Consider the following 19460-nt stretch of genomic DNA (forward strand, 5'->3'; position numbering starts at 1 on the left):
AATACAGAGAGAACAGCTTTTACTATGTTGGGTGGCCTCAGTCAGAGAAGTCATCTTTAGGAAAGTTAGTGGCAGGTGAATAATCTGTGACCTAGCCTTGTCACTTCCACATGTAATGATTTCTAAAAGCTCAACTAAGAACAAACTAAGAACAGGGATAATTTAGGACTTTCCTCAGTAAAAACATGACCAGGAATTTCTGGCCAGATGAGCAGGGGCCAGCATCAGTGTGTTTGATGACAGTGTAGACTGTGGAACCTGGAGTTCCACTGTACTGGGCTTGACCAGTACCTGTCTTTGTACCCAGTGTGACCCTGGGTTAATTTCCCAACCTCTCCAACCCTCAGTTTCTCATTCATACCCAGGAAGGATGAGGAGATCTCCTTGGTAGAGTAGTTGGGAGACTTGAATGAGTGAATACATTAGAAATAGTTCAGGTGCTTGGAAGATGCTCATCATCTGGGTCTGACCTCCAGCCTTCCTCATGAACTGTGTCTGGGCTATTGAATCGGGGCACCTTGGTGTTCACAAGAGCACCATACTTATGATGTAGGAGCTAGCTCTCTGTACATAGTAAGGGGAAAGGGCCTACAGTGGCTTACTCATGCCACAGTGAGGACAGGCTAAAAATGAGGCAATTGCAGAAAACCTCAGCTACATCTTAGTAACAGGCCTTGGCTTGAATGGCTCTTTCTGCTTGGTTAAGAGTTTGAACTTGGGAGCTAGACTGTTCATATGCCAGCACAGACACTTACTTTAGGGCTTGGACTAGGTCAGGCTCTTTACTTTTCTGTGCCTCATTTTCTCCTATTTATGAGATGAGAAAAAAATGGACCCCAATACATAAAGTGATTAATAGTAATATATAATTTAACATGCATAGAATAATATGAATATATATGTACACAAAAAGTCCATGTAAAACAATTTAACTATAGTGTGGTATATTTTATACATAGCAAACATGCATTGTTCTACATTGAAGTGTGTGTGCTTGTAGGGGGTATGGTGTGTAGTATGCATGTGTAGCATGTGTGTGGTATATGAGCAGGCATTCAGAGGCCAGAAGAGGACACTAGGCATCTTCCTGTATCATTCCTGCTTCTGCTTGACACAAAGTCTCTCATGGAACCTGATGCTCACCATTTTGCCTAGGCTGGCTGGCAAGTGAGCTCTAGGGATCCTCCTATCTGCCTTCCTGAAGTTACAGATGTGTACAGTCACACCCAGGTTTTGCTTAGTTGTTAAGGATTTGAACTCAGGTCCTCACATTGGATAGCAAGTGTTCTTCATCACTGGTCCATCTTCCATCCCCTTTACCTTTAAATTTTATGTATATTTTTATATTTCATATATTTACTATAAAATTTAGGTGGCTGTAAATAAATTATTCGCATTATTGCTGTTGCCACTGTCTTTTTTTCTCTTTTTGCAGGGACAGAGATTTTTATCAGGCATCTTAGCTTTCTTGCTTCATACGCATCCATACATGCAGATAGACTCTCGAGTTTCTACAGATGGCTGTAACTTAGAGAGCAGGGGTTAAGTCAGTTTAAACCTGATCCTATCATTTACAAAATCATAATCTATAACAAATACCGTATAAATATTATTTCTTGTATTCCTAGAATGTTCCTCTTTCAGATGTTTTAAAATGTCAATTTCTTCAAAAACTTCATTTATTTTCTGTCCTATTTCAAAGGACTTACACCTCTGCAGCAAATGGCCGTGACAACTGTGCCAAAATATGTCTTATTCATCATTTGTGTTGGATCTGCAGTCCCCAGTAGCTATTGATCTGGAGCTCTGAATGAATGGCTTCTGAAAATGATGGGCTTTTGTATTTCTAACCAGAATGAGGGCCACATTTTCTTCCTGTCTTCATGATCAACAAATATTAAACATACACCCTACAAATAGTAATGCTTTCCACACAGCAGTGATATCAATGGTTCATGAAGTCCCCAGCAGCATAAGGGACACATAAATAGCTTTGAAAATAAAATCCATCCATCCATCCATCCATCCATCCATCCATCCATCCATCCATCCATTTATGCATCCACCCATTCATTCATTCATTCATTCATTCATTCATTCATTCATCTATTCATTCACTCACATATCCATCCATCTATTCATTCACGCACCCACCCATTCATGCAGCACTGGGCGCTTGTCAGGCAGGAGGCGCTGTGTTAGCTCTCCATGTAGAAGATGATGGTAAATGTGACACCGCACCAACCTCCACAAACCCACTTCCTCTCCAGAAAACAGAAAACAACTGAGAACATGACTTCACTGATACTTTTGTGTATTGGAGGGGAAGACTGCAGCTTCTCCCGGCAGACATGAAGCCATACTTCTGGTTTGTCTTTGTCTTCTGCTTCCTAATCAGACTTTTAAGAGGTGAGTGGCCTATCCGTAGTTCTTACTGAGTTGTACTTCAAGAGAACATTAAGAAAAATCTAAAGTAGAAAAAATAAGTACAAATGGAAAATATTTTATTTTATGTTTAAAAGCTCAGGCAGTTCCAGAAGCGCCACAGCTCATGGCTCAGGGTATCACAACCGGTCAGCGTGGATGGTATTGCTTCTTTAGATGCCGTGTTTTAATGTGAAAAAGTACGTTTCAACAGACCATTGCAATTTTAAATTACTTGCTCCAAGTTACCTGCCAGTGTATAAAGTAGGACAGCAGCTCACTGTTTTTAGAGAACAATGAAAGGCAAGATAATTTGTGTCAACAGAATAGAAATTGAATAGCCCTGGAAATCCTACAGTAGAGAATAAAGTGGATGGACTTTCAAAAGGGAAATTTTGATTTTAATCTTACCTGGATGGTCCTATGTCTTAAATGTACAGTCTGCCATAGTGGTGTTGTTTTGTGTGTTTTTCTTTCTTTTTGATTGTTTTGTTTTTCAAGACAGAGTCAGACCAACCCTGGCTGATCTTATAAGGTTTTAGATACTTGATATTAATGTCATCCTGAAATTTAACAAGGAGGAGTGGATGACTGACAGCATTCACTAGCCTCTCTAGAACTTAAACATTCTGGAATCTTTGATTCTTTTTCGTGGGTGACCTTTATCAAACTCTACATGAACAGTTTAAAGAGGGCCATGTGCAGTGTAAGTAATTACACATGGTCTTTTGCTGCTTCTTATTATATGCACTTACATATTGTTCTTGAAATTGGGATAAGTGAAGCGAAACATTAAGTGGTGGGAAATGCCTTTAATAGGAGAAGCGAAAGCAGAACATTCAGTGGTATAAGCCCATCTGGAAATGCAGCTTTTCAATGGTACAGAGAAGGAGACATTATTTTTCTATCCAAAAAAGTCAAACCTAAAATTAGATTCATTCAACATTTGATATTGTACTGTTTCAAAGATATTCAAATGTCCTTAAGAAAGATGAAGAAAGAACAAAGAGGGTCACCCCTCATTGGATTTACCTGGAATAAATACTAAGAACAGTTCTGGGCTAGATGTGTTTTCAGCTATGTATGCCTGTTTTACAACCGCCTGCCCCCTCCATAAAGCTTAGCAGCATATATGAAACAAGAATAGCCATGGCAGAGAAATCCATTCATTTACTCACCCACTTGTCAGTCATTCATAGATCACTGGACACTTGCTACGCAGATGTTGGGGTGGCTATTGTATGAACAATGGTGAACAAGACCAGGCAAGCCCACTCTGCTGAGGCTAGCTGAGTCCTAGTGAAAGAGACATAAATCAAATAATCCTAGAAATTGATGGCAAGAGAGCATACCAAGGATCCAGGTCAGACAGGGAGGGTGTGTGTGTAGCTGGAGCCACGCAGACTATTCTGTGGAAATGACAGGAGTTGAAATTGAACTGACATACAGGAATCAATGGAAAGAGCAGTCTCAAGGTAAGAAAGAAAATCCTATAGAAGTCAATACAAAGGATCTGTAGTTGTCATGGAAGATCAGAAGGCTGGACCAGGGCTGATGTGGCTGAGCACAGGGAGGAAGGGAAACTGGAGATGATGCCAGATGAGGCTGAGAAAGAAGTCAGCGGTCAGACTTCTCAGCCCACAGGGCCATGCTAAAGAGTTTGGATTTTCTTCCAAGAACATTTGTACAAGTTACCTCATGGTTGGCTTGTAATGCCTTAAAAGTTTTCTGTATCCCAAATCCATTTGGGTTGCCATGGTGATGGTACTGTGCTCAAAAAGACTTGTATGAACAGTGGTGCCATTTCTGTAGAGGAATGGATCCAGCCTTAGGACTGTCACAAGTTGCCAAACTAAGGTGATGAATAAAAATCTTTTGGAATAGTCACCTGAGATGCTAAATGAGTAAAACCAATGTTAGTTATTCTTACAACATGAAAAATTATATTATGCAGAATGCTGTTTTCCAGTGACAGGTATCAAAATGGAAGCATGAGCAGCTAAAAAGTGGTAATAAACACATTGATGATCACCATATTCAAAGTAGCCCCAGGTTGCATACACCCAGGAACTTTTAATCCCCCAGCTATAAACACAGAGCCAAACTCAAGGAAACTAAGCACTCATGGGTGGCTGTAATACTTTTAATGCTTCCAACTCTTGGCTTTCTCATGCCACAATGATACAGGGATTCTCGTCCTCAGGCAGTGCTGGCAAAGACTCATAAACCAGGAAAGGCTAAGTGATCTGTGTCTCAATACCTAGTGGCAGAACCATCGGTAGGAGCCCAATGTGCCCAGCTCCGGTGAAGATATGTGAACAATACAAATCTCAAGAGGGCAAGATTCTGACCAATGTTGTTATTTAGTTGCTGAATTAAGGAAGTTGAGAGTCTTGAACATCCCAGTCTTCAATGGATCTCAATGTAAAATTTTACAAAATCTTATTGTTTTAATGATTCTGGAATGGCAGATGGCCCTTTCTTACAGAAGAATCTGCGGAAAGAAGCTATAAGAGAAGAGCCTCTTCCTGAGCAGTGTGGGGTGATGTGGGTGACCTGAATTCTGGCTTTAGGAAGACTACTTTAAAAGCAATGTAGAGAATGCAACCAGTGGCAATGATTGACAGCTGGTGATATCTAGTAAATGTGTGCCTCAGGAGGTATTCTCTTAGGAAGCCAGGAGGGTAAACCTTAGACCTACTCTGTCTCTGACAGTGGCTGAACAGTCATTCTAGAACCCTACCATCTCTGGAGAAATAGCCCTTTGGTGTTCTTAACACCAGATCTTGCCCACGGAACTCAGAGAGGTCTGGGGAGATGAGCTGACCTCTGGATTCCTCCCTTTGAGCACCTGTTTCTAAAATTCAAGCTGCATTGTAAAACTCTGCATTGCTAACCCTTTCTCTGGATAGATGAATTTAAGCCATTCTCAGCATAATAAGCCTTGATTTTATGCCTCCAAGAGTATATGTATTTACTTCTTATTTTTCTGTGTTATTTAATCTCCTTGTTTTTCTCTATGTTTATTGGAATAGTAACATTTCCTTTTAATATTCTTTGTTGTCTCTGGTGAATATGAAAGGTTGATGATACTTTTTAAAAAAAGATTATTTTTATTTTATGCAATTGGATGCTTTGTCTATACTTAGGTCTGTGCACCACATTCATGCCTGGTGTCCATGGAGGCCAGAAGAGGGTATCAGACTCTTGAAAATGGGGTTAGAGATGGCTATGAACCACCATAAGGGTGCTGGGATTTAAACTTAGATCCTACAGAAGAGTAACAAGTGCTCTTAGAAACCAAGTCATCTCTCCAAGCCCTGATAAAACTTCTTAATCTGTCAAGTTGTTATATTCAGAGGATCATAAGTGACTAATTAGTTCAATATATCCACCACTGGGAATTGATCCTAGGATCTGATGCCTGCTAAGCAAGTGTTCTCCAACTGAGCTGCACCTCTACTTCTGTTTACTCATTTTTTATATAAATAAGCATTGTTGTGCCCTTGTCTCTAACGCTTAAACCCTACTTGTCACACTGGCATACGAACCTTGAAGTGACCTCTCTCCCTCACTCTTTCACTGGTCCCATCATTTGTCCATCCATAGGTTTAGTTGAAATAGTGTCAAGTAAGATCATTGCTGTGTTCCCTCCTGAGCACATTCCTTTCCTGCCCCTCTAATCATTTCTTTGTCCTTCTATCACAGAACCGGACTTCAGAGACAGCATCAGTGTGGATGCTGTTCCTGTCCTGTGACCTCTGTTCTGATCAGTGCTCAGCCCTTCCAATAATTTCAGCACAGGGGACTATGTCTTCCCCCATTAAACATCATGGGGAAAACCTTTATAGCCTATAGTTACCAGTACCACAGGTACCTTTCCTGTGACTAGGAGTTCTAGTCTGTAGTCTGCTCTTCCTGGAGATTTTCATCTATGCTCTGTGGCTTTCTGGATTGCAGATGGAGCACTTCATGTTAGTCTAAGTCTTGTTCCTGTAACTTAATAAAAGAAAAGTCCTTCTAATATTTATTGAAAAACAATTTTTAGATAAGGTCTCATGTAGCCTACATTAGCTTTGAACTTTGGATTCTCCTTCTGTACCTCCCAAGTACTGGGATTATAGATATGAGCCACCACTGGTCTATGTGGCTAGAGACTGAACCTAGGGCTTCCTGTATGCCAGACAAGCACTCTACCAGCTGACAAACTGCCCTACTTGTAGAACTTGTGAACTTGGAAGTCGCTCATTTTAACATTGAAATTCAAGAATTTCCAGCTCAGGTGGCTCTTTCTCATGTTTCGTCATGAATTTTGTCTGTGACCAGACACTCCTGCTCAATTTGTGAACTCAAACTTTATTCCTCATTTCTAGTATGTTTTTCTTCCTCTAGTGTTTGTTTGATCACATTTTCCTCTCTGTCTCCTCCTCTTTCTAGAATTTTCTGTTACTCTCACATGAAACTTTTCTCACCAGAGTGAACAAAATTCCTTTCATTCTTGTGCTTATTAACTACAGCTTCTTCAGATCTATTAGATAATTAGGCTTTTTAAGTTACTAGTACTTTTTACCAGTAACCTGTAAGCACACAGAAGAAAACAAACCTAACTCTTGACTTAGCTTTGTTCATGACACCTTCTATAGCACTTGTTACTTGACATAAAATGTTCACACCAGCATGTGCAATAAATTGAATGAATATTGTCACTTATGCTACCTTTCTCCTCTCAGATCATTTGATCATTCTCTCTGAGATATAAAGTGAATTACAGGACTTTCCAATTAAAAAAATACTTAAAATCACCCATATTTTCTACATAAGTGGTGACCGTGTTTCTTAATCTTCTAATAAATGAGTTACTCTTCTAGTAAACAAAATCTGTTAAGTGGTAGTCTTCAGTCATTTTGGGAAGAAGAAGATATTGAAATTTTATAAAAATTCAAAATTATGTTTGGAAAAGTAGAACATAAGTATGTGCAGACCATGAAATGTAAGTTGAAGCTGTTGGTCAAGCCATGGTTTGTTTTCACTGATTTGGTCTGTAAAGTTGTCTAAAACAGACATCGATGTGCAAATTTAGATAGAGAGTGGGAACTTGGGACTGAGAACCTCTGGAGGCTGTTCACAGTGTTATGATACTATGACTGCTTTGCTCAAGGAAAAGTGGAAAAGAGACAGGTTATGACTAAGCAGAGCGATAGATTCAAGTGTTTGTGTGCACTTGACCATGGATGCTGATGAATCAACTCTTTCTGAGTCATGTTGTCGCAGGTGAAGTACTTCCCAGAAGCAATCCAAGATTTAGAGGGGGCTGCTTTTGCATTTGAGAAATCAGACTAAAGAGCTAATGTTTATGCTGTCCTTAGAGAATTCATCCATGCAACAGAAGCAACATAATCACTTCACTACACTCAAAATCATTTTGTTCCATCTAAGATTCAAGCAAAAATACCATAGGGATGTCTGTTTGCACTTATTTAATTAGAATTAAAGCTTCACACACACACACACACACACACACAAACACACACACGCACACACGCATGTATATCCACTTTTACAGGAAGACAAATTACTGGACAAATTTCATGAGAAATTTAGACCTTGATATCAAGAAACTAGATTATTTTTTCAAGTTTAAATACACAGGGCAGCTTAATACACAATGGTTGATAAATAAATATCTAGACAACTAAGGATGTTAAGCACATGTAATCGTATATTTGAGGAACAATCTTATGTTTTTTGGTGGATAATTGCCTTTCGGTCACAGAACACATGTATGGTACCAACGTGAACAGTGAGTACCTGTAGTACTCACACACCTTAAAGGAAAAAAGAAATGCAAAAAGGAATGTCCAGTTCTAACCTAACATTTCTTTTCCCGTAGTAAATCTCTTCAGATCCTATTCTTCAGTGTCTGTAAAGTGAGGGATTTGGACTACGGTATCAGACTGGGTGGCCCATTTAATAAGTGGGCTCTGAGGTCACATTGTCTGATTTGATTTATGGCTAATATTTACTGTTGACTTTATTATCTTGGATAAAGGTTATTGAATATAGCTATCCAAACCTTAGTTTTCTCTGCTGTAAAACAGGGATTAAGAAACGACCATCTGACTTGGAAGCTAGCTTTGGAAAGCAAGTGATACATCTTATAATACATTTAACAATGTACCCTGTACACAGTTAATACAATGGAAGCTCCTGAAAATGACTGGGATTCAAAACATTGGATGGGCATTAATCAGGTTGAATCTCTGGCTTTGCCTTGTACGTGCTCCCCAATTTCCAGCAAATAGGACCTCTTTCTTCATTTGTCTTATTTTCTTGGTCCATGCTAAGGGCATGTTGAACCTTCATGATCTTATCTTCATTTATTTTAAAAATATTTTTGAGTTCCTACTGTGTTCCAGGTCCCAGGAACAATGCAATTCTTATCCTTGTAGACTTAATGATTAAATGAGGAAGCAAGACAAGAATAATTAGGATTTAATATATATGTTAGAAATATATTGTCTGAATAAAGTGTTGAAAGCATAGATTTGGAGTCTTTGAGCATCTCAGCAACACCTAAAGAGAGGACTTGTCACTTAAAACAGTTCTTAAAGAATGATGGAGTATTTCTAGTGGAATAAAGGACTGATTGAACTTTGCAGTTTGTGGAAACAGAAGTACTGTGAAAGGAATAGCCCAGAACTTCAGTGTGGTTAGAGCAGATGGTCTGCGGGATCATGGAGGCTTTGGTGTCATGCCAGGGAGACTGGCTTTTTACCTTATAAGCAACAGGAAACTAATGAAGACTTTCAAGCTGGGGAATAAAATGTTCTTTAGAAAACCAATTTTAGAGGCAGATGGAGGGATGAGACAGTCTCTCTCTCTCTCTTTCTCTCTCTCTCTCTCTCTCTCTCTCTCTCTCTCTCTCTCTCTCTCTCTCTCTGTGTGTGTGTGTGTTGAAGTGGGGATAGGCTAAGAAGATGCTTCTACAGATGGAAGAAGACACTAAGATCTAGATTGGCAATGGGAACAGAGAAGAAAGACTAAGTTCAAGAGGTTTCTATGAGCTAGAGTCAACAGAACTTAGTGACTGATTGGATGAGGAGAGGCAGAGAAGAGAAGAGGCAACGAGGACTCTTTGAGTCCTGGGCCTGGCTAGTGGGTCTCTAAAGACACAGTGTAGGCTTTGGTGAGAGAATAGGTTCAGCTTGGGCATGTTATACTTGATGGGTTGACTGTATCCAGAGAGAGAGAGAGATGCTAAAAGGGATGGAAAACTGGCCTGGAGGGCTGAGCTGGAGATAAGCATCAATGTAAATGAGTTCACACACAAATGTCCGTGTGTGTGAGCCTAAAGCACTGTGCATGGCAACTGGGAAGTGGAAAGCAATATTTATATTCATGAATCTCAACACCAATCTCCCCTCCCCCTCTGTGGAATAGAGCTGATTTCACTTAATCTCATGTGATTTCCTTCCTATGATAATTTCAAACCAGTGGCAGTGAGATCACTAACAGAGTAGTTTATTTGCAAATTAATTATGCTGTGAATATTGATTCAAAGTTTTATAGCACCTTTGGGGTTTTTCCATTTTCACAAAGAAAATAACTTTTAACTAGAAGAAAATGGAACTTTCATTTTTCTTATTATACATGCTTAGAAAACCAAGGGTATTTTTCCTCTTTTCAGAGTTCCTTGGAGAATAAAGGCAGCTGTCATAGTGTGTGTGTGTGTGTGTGTGTGTGAGCACATGAGAGAGAGAGAGAGAGAGAGAGAGAGAGAGAGAGAGAGAGAGAGAGAGAGAGAGAGAATGTTTTGGTTTGGGGAGTTTGTCTCCACTTTTCCTTAAGTTTCTGGTTTGCTTTCTCTAAATGGCATAGGGTTGGTTTATTTTGCTCTCCTGTCCTACTATGGTATCCACTCACTCTTATTAGGTTTGGGGATGCTTTTGAATTATAATGTGAGTGTAGGCACAATACACAGGTAAGAGTCTACTAGCCAGGGTTCTAGCTAGTAGAGTCATAAGAAATGACAGTTTTTATGAAAGATGAAAGATTGGTAGAAAGTACATTTTAAAAACAATGCTAAAATTCATGAGTTAAAGATCAAACTTAACAAGTCTCTCATACAACCATTTTAACACTGAGAAGTCTTTCGTGTCACACTCTTTTGCTATACTGAGCCAACTGAGGCTTATCATTGACTGCAGAAAATATGTTTAATAAGCACTATCAATAATTGCAAACTCAGGAGATTTTATCTCTCACTCTGAGGCCTTTGTAGAGGTTTGTGGTTAGAAGTTTGAGTTAAAAAGAATAAAATCAAATTGCTAGTCTGTTTTATATCCTCTGCACGATGTGAGGTCTCCACATGTTTCTTTAAAGCTGTTTTTCAACCAGAGCTAATACAACTGTTTTAGAGCCCTAGCTGGGTAGGTCCTAGGTAGACTATCTATCTGATACTTAGAAATAAAATGCTTTGGATATCAAAGAAGTCAATTTGCAAGTAGAGTCTTCTGAATTCTCATGGATTCTTTCTTTGGGGAGGGATCTTTCTTAAGAGGTTTTCATCTTTTTCCTCCTTTTCCTTTTCCTCTTCCTTCTTCTCTGTTCAGCTTCTTTTTTTTTCTTTTTTTTCTGTTTATTAAGATATCACCTCACTTTGTAATCAAGGCTGGGATGGAACTCACTCTGTAGCCCAGGAGGAGCTTGATCTTATGGAAACCCTTTTGCTTCAGCCACCTAAGTGTTGGGATTATAGAATGCATCATCATACTGGCGCCAGAGATTTTAACAGTCCCTAAAATAAGAGACACAAATGCTCTTACCTTTGAAAAAAAAATCTAAAAACTCCTATAATACAAAAGCTCTGATTTTACTTTTGAAAGCAGTCTATTGGTAGCGTTATATCATAAAATGTACTATATTTTAAAAAACCATTATAAAAATCACAACAGCAGGTGACACTTTTGAGCCTGGTGAGAAGAATACACCCTATAAGAAGACATAGTGCTTTGAGTGATTCAGAAAATATACCTACCACCTGTTCTCTAGAGTGAATATCATCTAGATGTGTCAACAGAGGGCAAATGTACAAATGCTATCAAAGCAAGTGTTCTACTTAATACTCAGATTTAAGACATCACAAGGATATAAATGAGCACATTACTATTTGTGCTTTTAGCTTAAGTGTTGAAATGTGTATCATTGGTGTTTGTATTAAAAATCACTAGTATATGGTGTTTATAAACATTTGGGTAGATTAGCAGAATGCTTTTTCTCGGGTCCCATGGCCTGTTCACACACTGGGCAAGTTAAACTATTATGTACTTTAAGAGAGTTGAAGAATCAGAATTAAACCTGTCTGGCCCTTAGTAATCATGAAATAGGAAAACCAACCAACCAGCCAAACAAACAAACAAACAAACATTCTATCAATTAGGTTAGTAAACCTTTTGAACCTGATAGGTATCTATTTACAGGTAAGGAGTTTCACGTTCACTCATTTTTCTATCTGTCTCCCCCTTGTGTGTGTTTGTGTGTTTTTCTGTGTGTGTATTAAATCTTGTGCGTATGTACATACATGTATGCATGTTGAGGCTAGAGATTAATGACTGGTACCTTTCTCTACTGTTCTTTACTTTTTTATGAGACAGCATCTCTCCCTGACTCTGAAGCTCACTGATTTAGCTAGATTAGCTGTATTTGGCTATGTTGGTTGTCAGTGAATTCCAGGACTTTCTCCCCACCCCCTTGGTGTGGTTATACACGCAGGCTGGCACATTCACCTTTGTTTATGGGTGCTGGGGCTCTGAACTCAGGACTCATACCTACATCACACCTCCTCAGTCATAGCGCAGTGCTGTCTCTTCTTGTATTAATGTGCCAAATTCAGCTAACAGCTAAAAAGAATTTGTAATTTGATATTTAGTACATCTGTCCTATAGGTACAAAGTAATTTTGAGGTAAATATTTAACTACCGTGGTTGCAAACGTTCAAATTGCAGGTTTACAGTTGCCAAACTTTTCTTTTTCAGACTGAAAGCTTAACATTTAAACGTAGGGAATGTGAGAACATGAGTCAGTCTTCTCATCACCGTGTTCAATGACGGAGAGGTGAGACAGGATGTGCTTAAGCTAAGAATGATCACTGAGTGCCTGATAGATGACATTCTGGAGGCCGAAGTTGATTTTAACACCCTTGGTTCTGCAAATAAGAAAAACTGATCCGTTCCTAGCAGTCCCAGGTCCTTCTGTAGGCAAGAAAGATAGCTTCACTCATGTTAGCATTTTCCAGACTCCTTGGAATATTCTTTATAAAAAGAAGATTGTGGAAAATATGGTATCTTTGAAGGGAACTCACCTGACAGTGAAGTCGTGTGTCTCTCTTGATTGTCTGATTTTTTTCTAAATGTGTCAACCCACAGAAAGTAAGTGTGGAGAAGAACCTCTGTGTGTATGTGCCTGTATATGTTTGTGTGTGTGTACACCCGTGTGTGTGTTTGTGTGTGTATGTATGCATGTGCACAGAAGTGCATATGTACATGTGTGTATGCATCTATAGGATGCTGGAAGTCAACATCAGGCATCTTCCTTAGTCACTTTTGACTTTGGTTTTGACACAGGGTCTCTCCCTGAACCCAAGATCATCATTTTGCCTAGTATTTGCCCAGCAAGTCCCTAGGCTCTGCCTGTCTCCATCCTGTAGCACCGAGGTTAGCAATGCACACCGCATTCCAGGCTTTTGGTGTTCAAACCCAAGTCTTCATGCTTGTGCAATGAGCACTTTACTCACTGAGCCATCTCTGAGAAAGAGCTCTCTAAAGACACTGTTTTCACTTATTTTACAGATGGAAAGAGACAAGCCCACAGGGTACTCTAGGTAAAGACCTGCATGCCAGGCACAGGACAGAACCAGAATTTGTTCTTCAATTCCTTGAGCAGTACTGCATAGCAGTCCCAAAGCTAATTTTCACCTTATGCTGGCTTGAGGGTCATAGTGCAGGCAAAGAAGCGGAAGCTGCTGACACACTTTTATGTGTATACAGAGGCTAAAAGCCAGTTTTGACCCAGGATCTCTTTGTGGTTTGCTTGCTGCCATTCTAAAGTCTCTGGGAAATTTTCTCTGAACAATGCTAAAGGAACTGAGAAGCTGTCCGCTGATCTTATCTTCTGCAGCAGATAGTAGAGACAGAGGCATCAACATAGCAGGAGTGCAATGTGGCACTCACTGGCGAAAGTCCTCAGGGGGGTCCTCGCTTGAAGCCAGTGCAGCTGCACCTGGAGTGTGGTCTGATCTCACCCCTTTGCTTTGAACTTGCACCTTCCCTTTTATGAAAAGAAGTGAAAGCAGCTTTATTTTTTTCTCTGCATGCTTTTAGACTGTAAGACAAAACACTCATACAGAGGCGTGAACAAATAGTAAATGAACACTTAGAGTGAATAAACTTCACACGGGCTACCTCACCCCCACAATTACCGCAAGCCAAGGATAAAACATTGTTAGCACACAGACATCTTTCTGCTTTCTATGTTCTTTCATGATGCAAACTCTCTTCTCCCTCTCAGGAAAGAGCATTACGGGTGGATTTTGTAGCATCCATTCAGGTATTTGTTGCACCTTTGCTCTCTGTGGTGATGCAATAAATCACAATGTGTGCGCATTCACTATCTTTCTAATGTGTTCTGGGCAGACAGGTGGCTTCTTTTGGGACACATGTGATTTCTAATTCTGCTGCCTCATGTATAGCCTGTATAGCTGATACAGAGACATCACTACTTTCTTTCTTTGGAAGGTAGCCAGTGCTGTTGATTTTAGACACTCTAGATTGTTATATGTCTAAATGGTGTATATTTTTAAATATATATATTTTTTAATTGGTTGAGATTCTTGACTCGTTGCATTGTGCCTGAATTCTGGATACTTTTTTTTTTTAACATGGCTCTTGGCTAATCAAATCTTCTAGTTAATCAGTTGCCTCTCTCGCCTTGCTTCATATACTTTTTAAACCCACTCACTGGGTTTTAGTAAGTGCACTTTTTGACCAGTTTTATTTCTTTTTTATTTCTATTTTTATTTCAGTTTTTATTTCTATTTATTAGTTGACTTAATTTTTTCCTTTACTCTGATGATAGGATTGTAAGTACGTCTTTAATTTCTATAAACATAATGAGCACAGTGGTTTCATTTTGGGACATCTGATAATTCAAAGGCACATGATGCTGGTGTTTGGTTATCTAATCTGATATTTCTGTTGCTGCCTTTTGGCCCATGTTCCATTTTTCTTTTTTCTTTTTTTTGTTTTTAAATGTACTTGTTATGATATTTAAAAATTCTATTTGTAAAGTCGACTCTACATCTTTTCTACCTGGCTTGCATGTTTACTTTTAAAGTCTAGGGTAATGGCAGTCTAAGATGACTCTGACTAAAATCCCCTGATTGAGATTTTTCTGGACTACAACCAACATGAGCGTCAGTTTACTCAGGTTTCTCTTTATTCCAAGGGCCTTTTCAGCATTCTTTGGAAAACAGCTTACTGAAGGAAATACCCCCCCACCCCCAGCCTCCTTGCTTTGTCGACTCTGGGAGATAAAGCAGAAAAAAAAAGAAGAAGAGAAAGAAATGTCTTCAGAGCAAAATTGCCACTAAAGTCTTGCTCCCGCCCCTGATTCCAGGGCCTTGTTTACTTTAAGCTGTATTTTCTAGGTCAATTATTTAGTCCCTGCAACACTACTTTTAGGCATTTTGCTTACCATTTCCTGTTGTTTTATGGTTAGATAAGGTGTATTGACTGATATAATTAGAAGCTGGGACACTTGTATTTATTTTTTATAGCCAAGCCTCTAATTTGAGAGTATTTCCTAAAAATATGAGAGGAGTACACTAAGGGTTAGAGACACTAAAATAAAGATATAAATTGATAAATAAATTCATAGATAATTCTGATGAAGCTTAAAAGACGTTAAGGGACCAAGCATAATGATGCTGATCTTAACGTGAGCTGTACCCTTCTTTAAGGAAGTACTATGGTAAGATGCATTTGGGCAAATACCATAGTGCTTACATAAAAGCAAAGTGCTGTGAATCGTCCTGTTACCACCCGAGTGCTAATTTTAATAAATCATGGAAAATGCACACTGTCGGCTCAGTATACAGTCATTAAAGATGGTCATGATGAGAGCAGAGAATGAAATGCTGTGTTTGCTATGCAAAATAATGCCACTAAGAAGTCTAAATAAAAAATATTTTCCATTTTACTAGGGATGGCCATTTTTTCTTTAAATTATTTTGTATTGTTTGATATTTTTAAGAAAAAAAAAGAGATTTAGCAACTCTTTTAAGTAAAAGCTACCATTCTGATAATTTTTAAAACAATCTTAGTGTAAAATTTTTCATTAAAAAAATGACATCATTTTAAAAAATGAAATAAACCAAACAGTTTGAACCTATAAGCCAGTAGTTCAAAATCTACAACCAAATTAAAGTCATTTCAGTGTCTTCCTCCTGTATATATAGCTCATAAGACCAAGTCTGGTTCCAGTGATCTTAAAAGTGAAAAGTAAGCAGAAACCTGGGGCCTGACCTTGGGCCAATTTGGTTTTCAGTGAATGGCGTACATGAGAGACACACTACTGTTTGAACAGAATTGATCTGTCTCTTTCCTTTTCAGTTGGAGGATGTAATGCTATTTATATTTAATCATTTAATTTTTAGCTCCAGTAAATTTGTATACTTTTAAAAACTTTATTTTCCATAATATCTTCCTGCAAGTCTCCTTGTTTAGCTAAAAGAGACTCATGTTTTGGTTTCAGTGTTAAAATTCACTTCTTCGAAGGCATTTTCTGATCCCCCAGTGAATACTATAACGCACCACCCAGCCCTACTGCACTCTCCGAGAGCACTTTGTTCCTAGTACAAATCATGGCAAATCAACACTCTTTTATCTGTTTATTGTCTGGCCCTCAGTGTGGAACCTGTAAAATTGTGGAGACTATCTGAGTCATACTATCTAAACATGTTATTTTATACATAACATTTTATATTCTGTCTCTCACATGAAAAGCCTATTTCTGGTTAGGTGTATTCTAGTGCATAGTTTTGTCTTGTCACGTTCTGGTTTTGTTTGCTTGGCTATAAAATCTTTCATTTTGGTATAAATAGGGGTGGTTTTATAAAAAAAATCACTCTCCACTTTATATATAATTATTATGACAGTGTGTTCACAACATACCACTCTTGCTTTGTTCTCTTTTTTGATCCAGGAGAAATCAATGGCTTGGCCAATCACAGGATGTTTTCATTTCAAAATGGAGGTGTGCAGATTTCTTGTGAATACCCTGAGATTGTCCAGCAGTTAAAAATGCGGTTGTTCAAAGATAAAAAAGTCCTCTGTGACCTCACCAAGACCAAGGGAAGCGGAAATGTGGTCTCAATCAAGAATCCGGTGTTCTGTCCATATCAGCTGTTCAACAACAGTGTCTCTTTTTTCCTAAACAACCCAGACAGCTCCCAAGGCAGCTATTACTTCTGCAGCCTGTCAATTTTTGATCCACCTCCTTTTCAAGAAAAGAACCTTAGTGGAGGATATTTGCGTGTTTATGGTAAGACATTGGTTGTTTTTATCATCGTGCCTTAAAAGTGTATGCTCATCTCTAAGACTTTTCTCACCAAGGGAAATAAACAAATCTCCCCCCACCCCCCGTGTGTGTTGTGTTGAAATTCCTTTAGAAGTAGTCGACAGCAGATCATCTTGGATGAAATATGCAAGGGATGATGCACTGTTAATATTAACTGATGTGTATTTGGAATAAGTGATTTATTTACATGTACGGTTGAGTTAGACTTAGGCACAGTCTTTCAAACACAGTCTTTCAGAATCACTCATGACTCAGCGGCTGTTGTGTCTACTTGTCTTAGGTAGGAAGCAGCTTGGAGAAAGAGATGAGACAATTGAACATCAGTATTACACCAAGTATCTTCCTACTTAGTCTTGTAAAAGCTGCATATGGGAAGGCACCACCTATTAGTCAACGTTTGTAAACATACTGGCATACTCTTTCCAGTTTGAACTGCAGAGTCCTTGCTGTAAGGCAGAGGTGATGTTGTTTGTCATCTACTAGGTTTCACTGTCATGAAAGAGAAAAGCCTTCCTTGATTAAAAGCCTTCGTTATATTTTATGAAAGGTTTCTCTATTCAGCATTGAATGAGGACATGTTTTCTGGGTCTTTCATCAACATCTTTTCCCCTCTTCAACCCAGAATCTCAGCTCTGCTGCCAGCTGAAGCTCTGGCTACCTGTAGGGTGTGCAGCTTTTGCTGTGGTACTCCTTTTTGGATGCATACTTATCATCTGGTGTGCAAAAAAGGTAAGTGACTTTTACTTTTCCTTATACTGTCTTCCCTGGGTGGTTTTTTAATTCGTCAAAGAATGTGGGACGCTTCTCAAGATCAACCTGAGCAAAAGGTAGATCCTTCCTTTTCCTTAAGATATACATCCTAATTAAACTAATAACTTGGAACAGAGATTGTTTGTTAATAACTTACTTTGTTCTCAAAATGATTCAGAGGCTTATAGAAATATGTTATTATTACTAGTTTTTCATAAATAGATGGAAAATTGGGGCCAGTCAAAGATAAAGGTTAGGAAGGAGGTTAAAATATAAAAAATAGATGCCGTTGATTTTTAAAAAATTGTCAAATGTTGGGTTAAGATTTGAACCTAAGCTTCCTATGAATCAGGACAAAGCTGAAACAATTAGTTGTTTTTCTTAATTGTCACATTGAAACAGTGAGATTATCTTACAAGGTACCAACAGTAGTTTAGAAGGAAACTGCTTTTTTATAAGTTACATCATCAAACTTGCTTTTAAGAAAAATGTCTGAAAAGCTATTCAGGACAATATTAATAGGGACAACGAAATATCTTTTTGTGGTGGAACTTTTTTTTTTTTTAGCTGTTCACATAGCAGGTATTTTGATCAAAGAACTTTCTCCATTCTACATATTATATCAGTTGGCCAGATTGTGTGCATGTGTGTTTGCACATGTGTGTGCATGTGTGTGTGCATGTATGAGTGTGTATGTGTGTGTGAGTCTGTGTGTGCATATGTGAGTATGTGTGAGTTTGTGTATGCACACATGTGTATACATGTGTGCACATGTGAGTGTGTATGTATGTGTGTGTGCACATGCACAACTGTAAGCATATGAGTCTATTCTTTCCTTGTACAACTTCAGATGCTGGGAATTGAACACTTCGGTCATCAGGTTTGGCAGCAAGTGCTTTTCCTCACAGAGTCATCTCACCAGTTCAGAAAGCACCTTTTATTGGGAACCTTTTGCATATTGTTTTACTGAGCTTAAGTCCACAATTGCAATTTTTTCACATGCTGCTTCCACAAAAAGATCCAGAAAACACTTGGAAAACAAGCATGAAGATGGGAAAGAGCAGATAACAAACCATGTTTCTAACTATCTCTTTCAGAAGTACGGATCCAGCATGCATGACCCTAATAGTGAATACATGTTCATGGCGGCAGTCAACACAGCCAAAAAGTCTAGACATGCAGGTACAACACCCCCTAGGGCTTTGGGGAGGAAAGAACACTCTTCATGTTAAGACTGGAATTAATTTGTTTATTTCTACTTTTTAAAGAAGAATTTTTTTCCTAAGGATAATTTTAGTATTTTATGTAAAAGTTAGAATTTTCACTTTAACTGGGCTTGTGTACTCTGTAGTATATTAAAAATAATGTTTGTGAATTGCTATTGATAATAAATTATCAGGGGTCAAAAATGGAGTTCAGCTAGTGTTACATAAATGAAGCCCTGGTTTCCATCTCAGTACCACATAAATGGGCATTGTGTCACACACCTGTAATCCTAGCACTCGAGAGTTGGAGGTAGGAGGATCAGAAGGGCAAAGTCATTTTCAGTTACATGGTGAGTTAGAGGCCAGTCTGTGATATATAAGATACTAAGATACTATCTCAAGACTATGAGAGAGAGAGAGAGAGAGAGAGAGAGAGAGAGAGAGAGA

The 19460-nt window shown here is 38.7% G+C and overlaps 1 protein-coding gene across 1 annotated transcript; it reads left to right on the forward strand.

Annotated features, from left to right (window-relative positions):
* The first annotated feature begins 2317 nt into the window (after nucleotides 1–2317).
* On the forward strand, nucleotides 2318–19204 carry Icos (inducible T cell costimulator). Its single transcript, XM_028765688.1, has 4 exons — nucleotides 2318–2409; nucleotides 16684–17022; nucleotides 17681–17787; nucleotides 18906–19204. The coding sequence occupies exons 1-4, from the start codon at nucleotides 2352–2354 to the stop codon at nucleotides 19038–19040; spliced, it is 639 nt and encodes a 212-aa protein (XP_028621521.1). The 5' UTR covers nucleotides 2318–2351; the 3' UTR covers nucleotides 19041–19204.
* Nucleotides 19205–19460: the final 256 nt, after the last annotated feature.

The sequence above is a fragment of the Grammomys surdaster genome, unplaced genomic scaffold (assembly GCF_004785775.1).
Source record: "Grammomys surdaster isolate TR1022 unplaced genomic scaffold, NIH_TR_1.0 165, whole genome shotgun sequence".
Lineage (NCBI taxonomy): Eukaryota > Metazoa > Chordata > Mammalia > Rodentia > Muridae > Grammomys > Grammomys surdaster.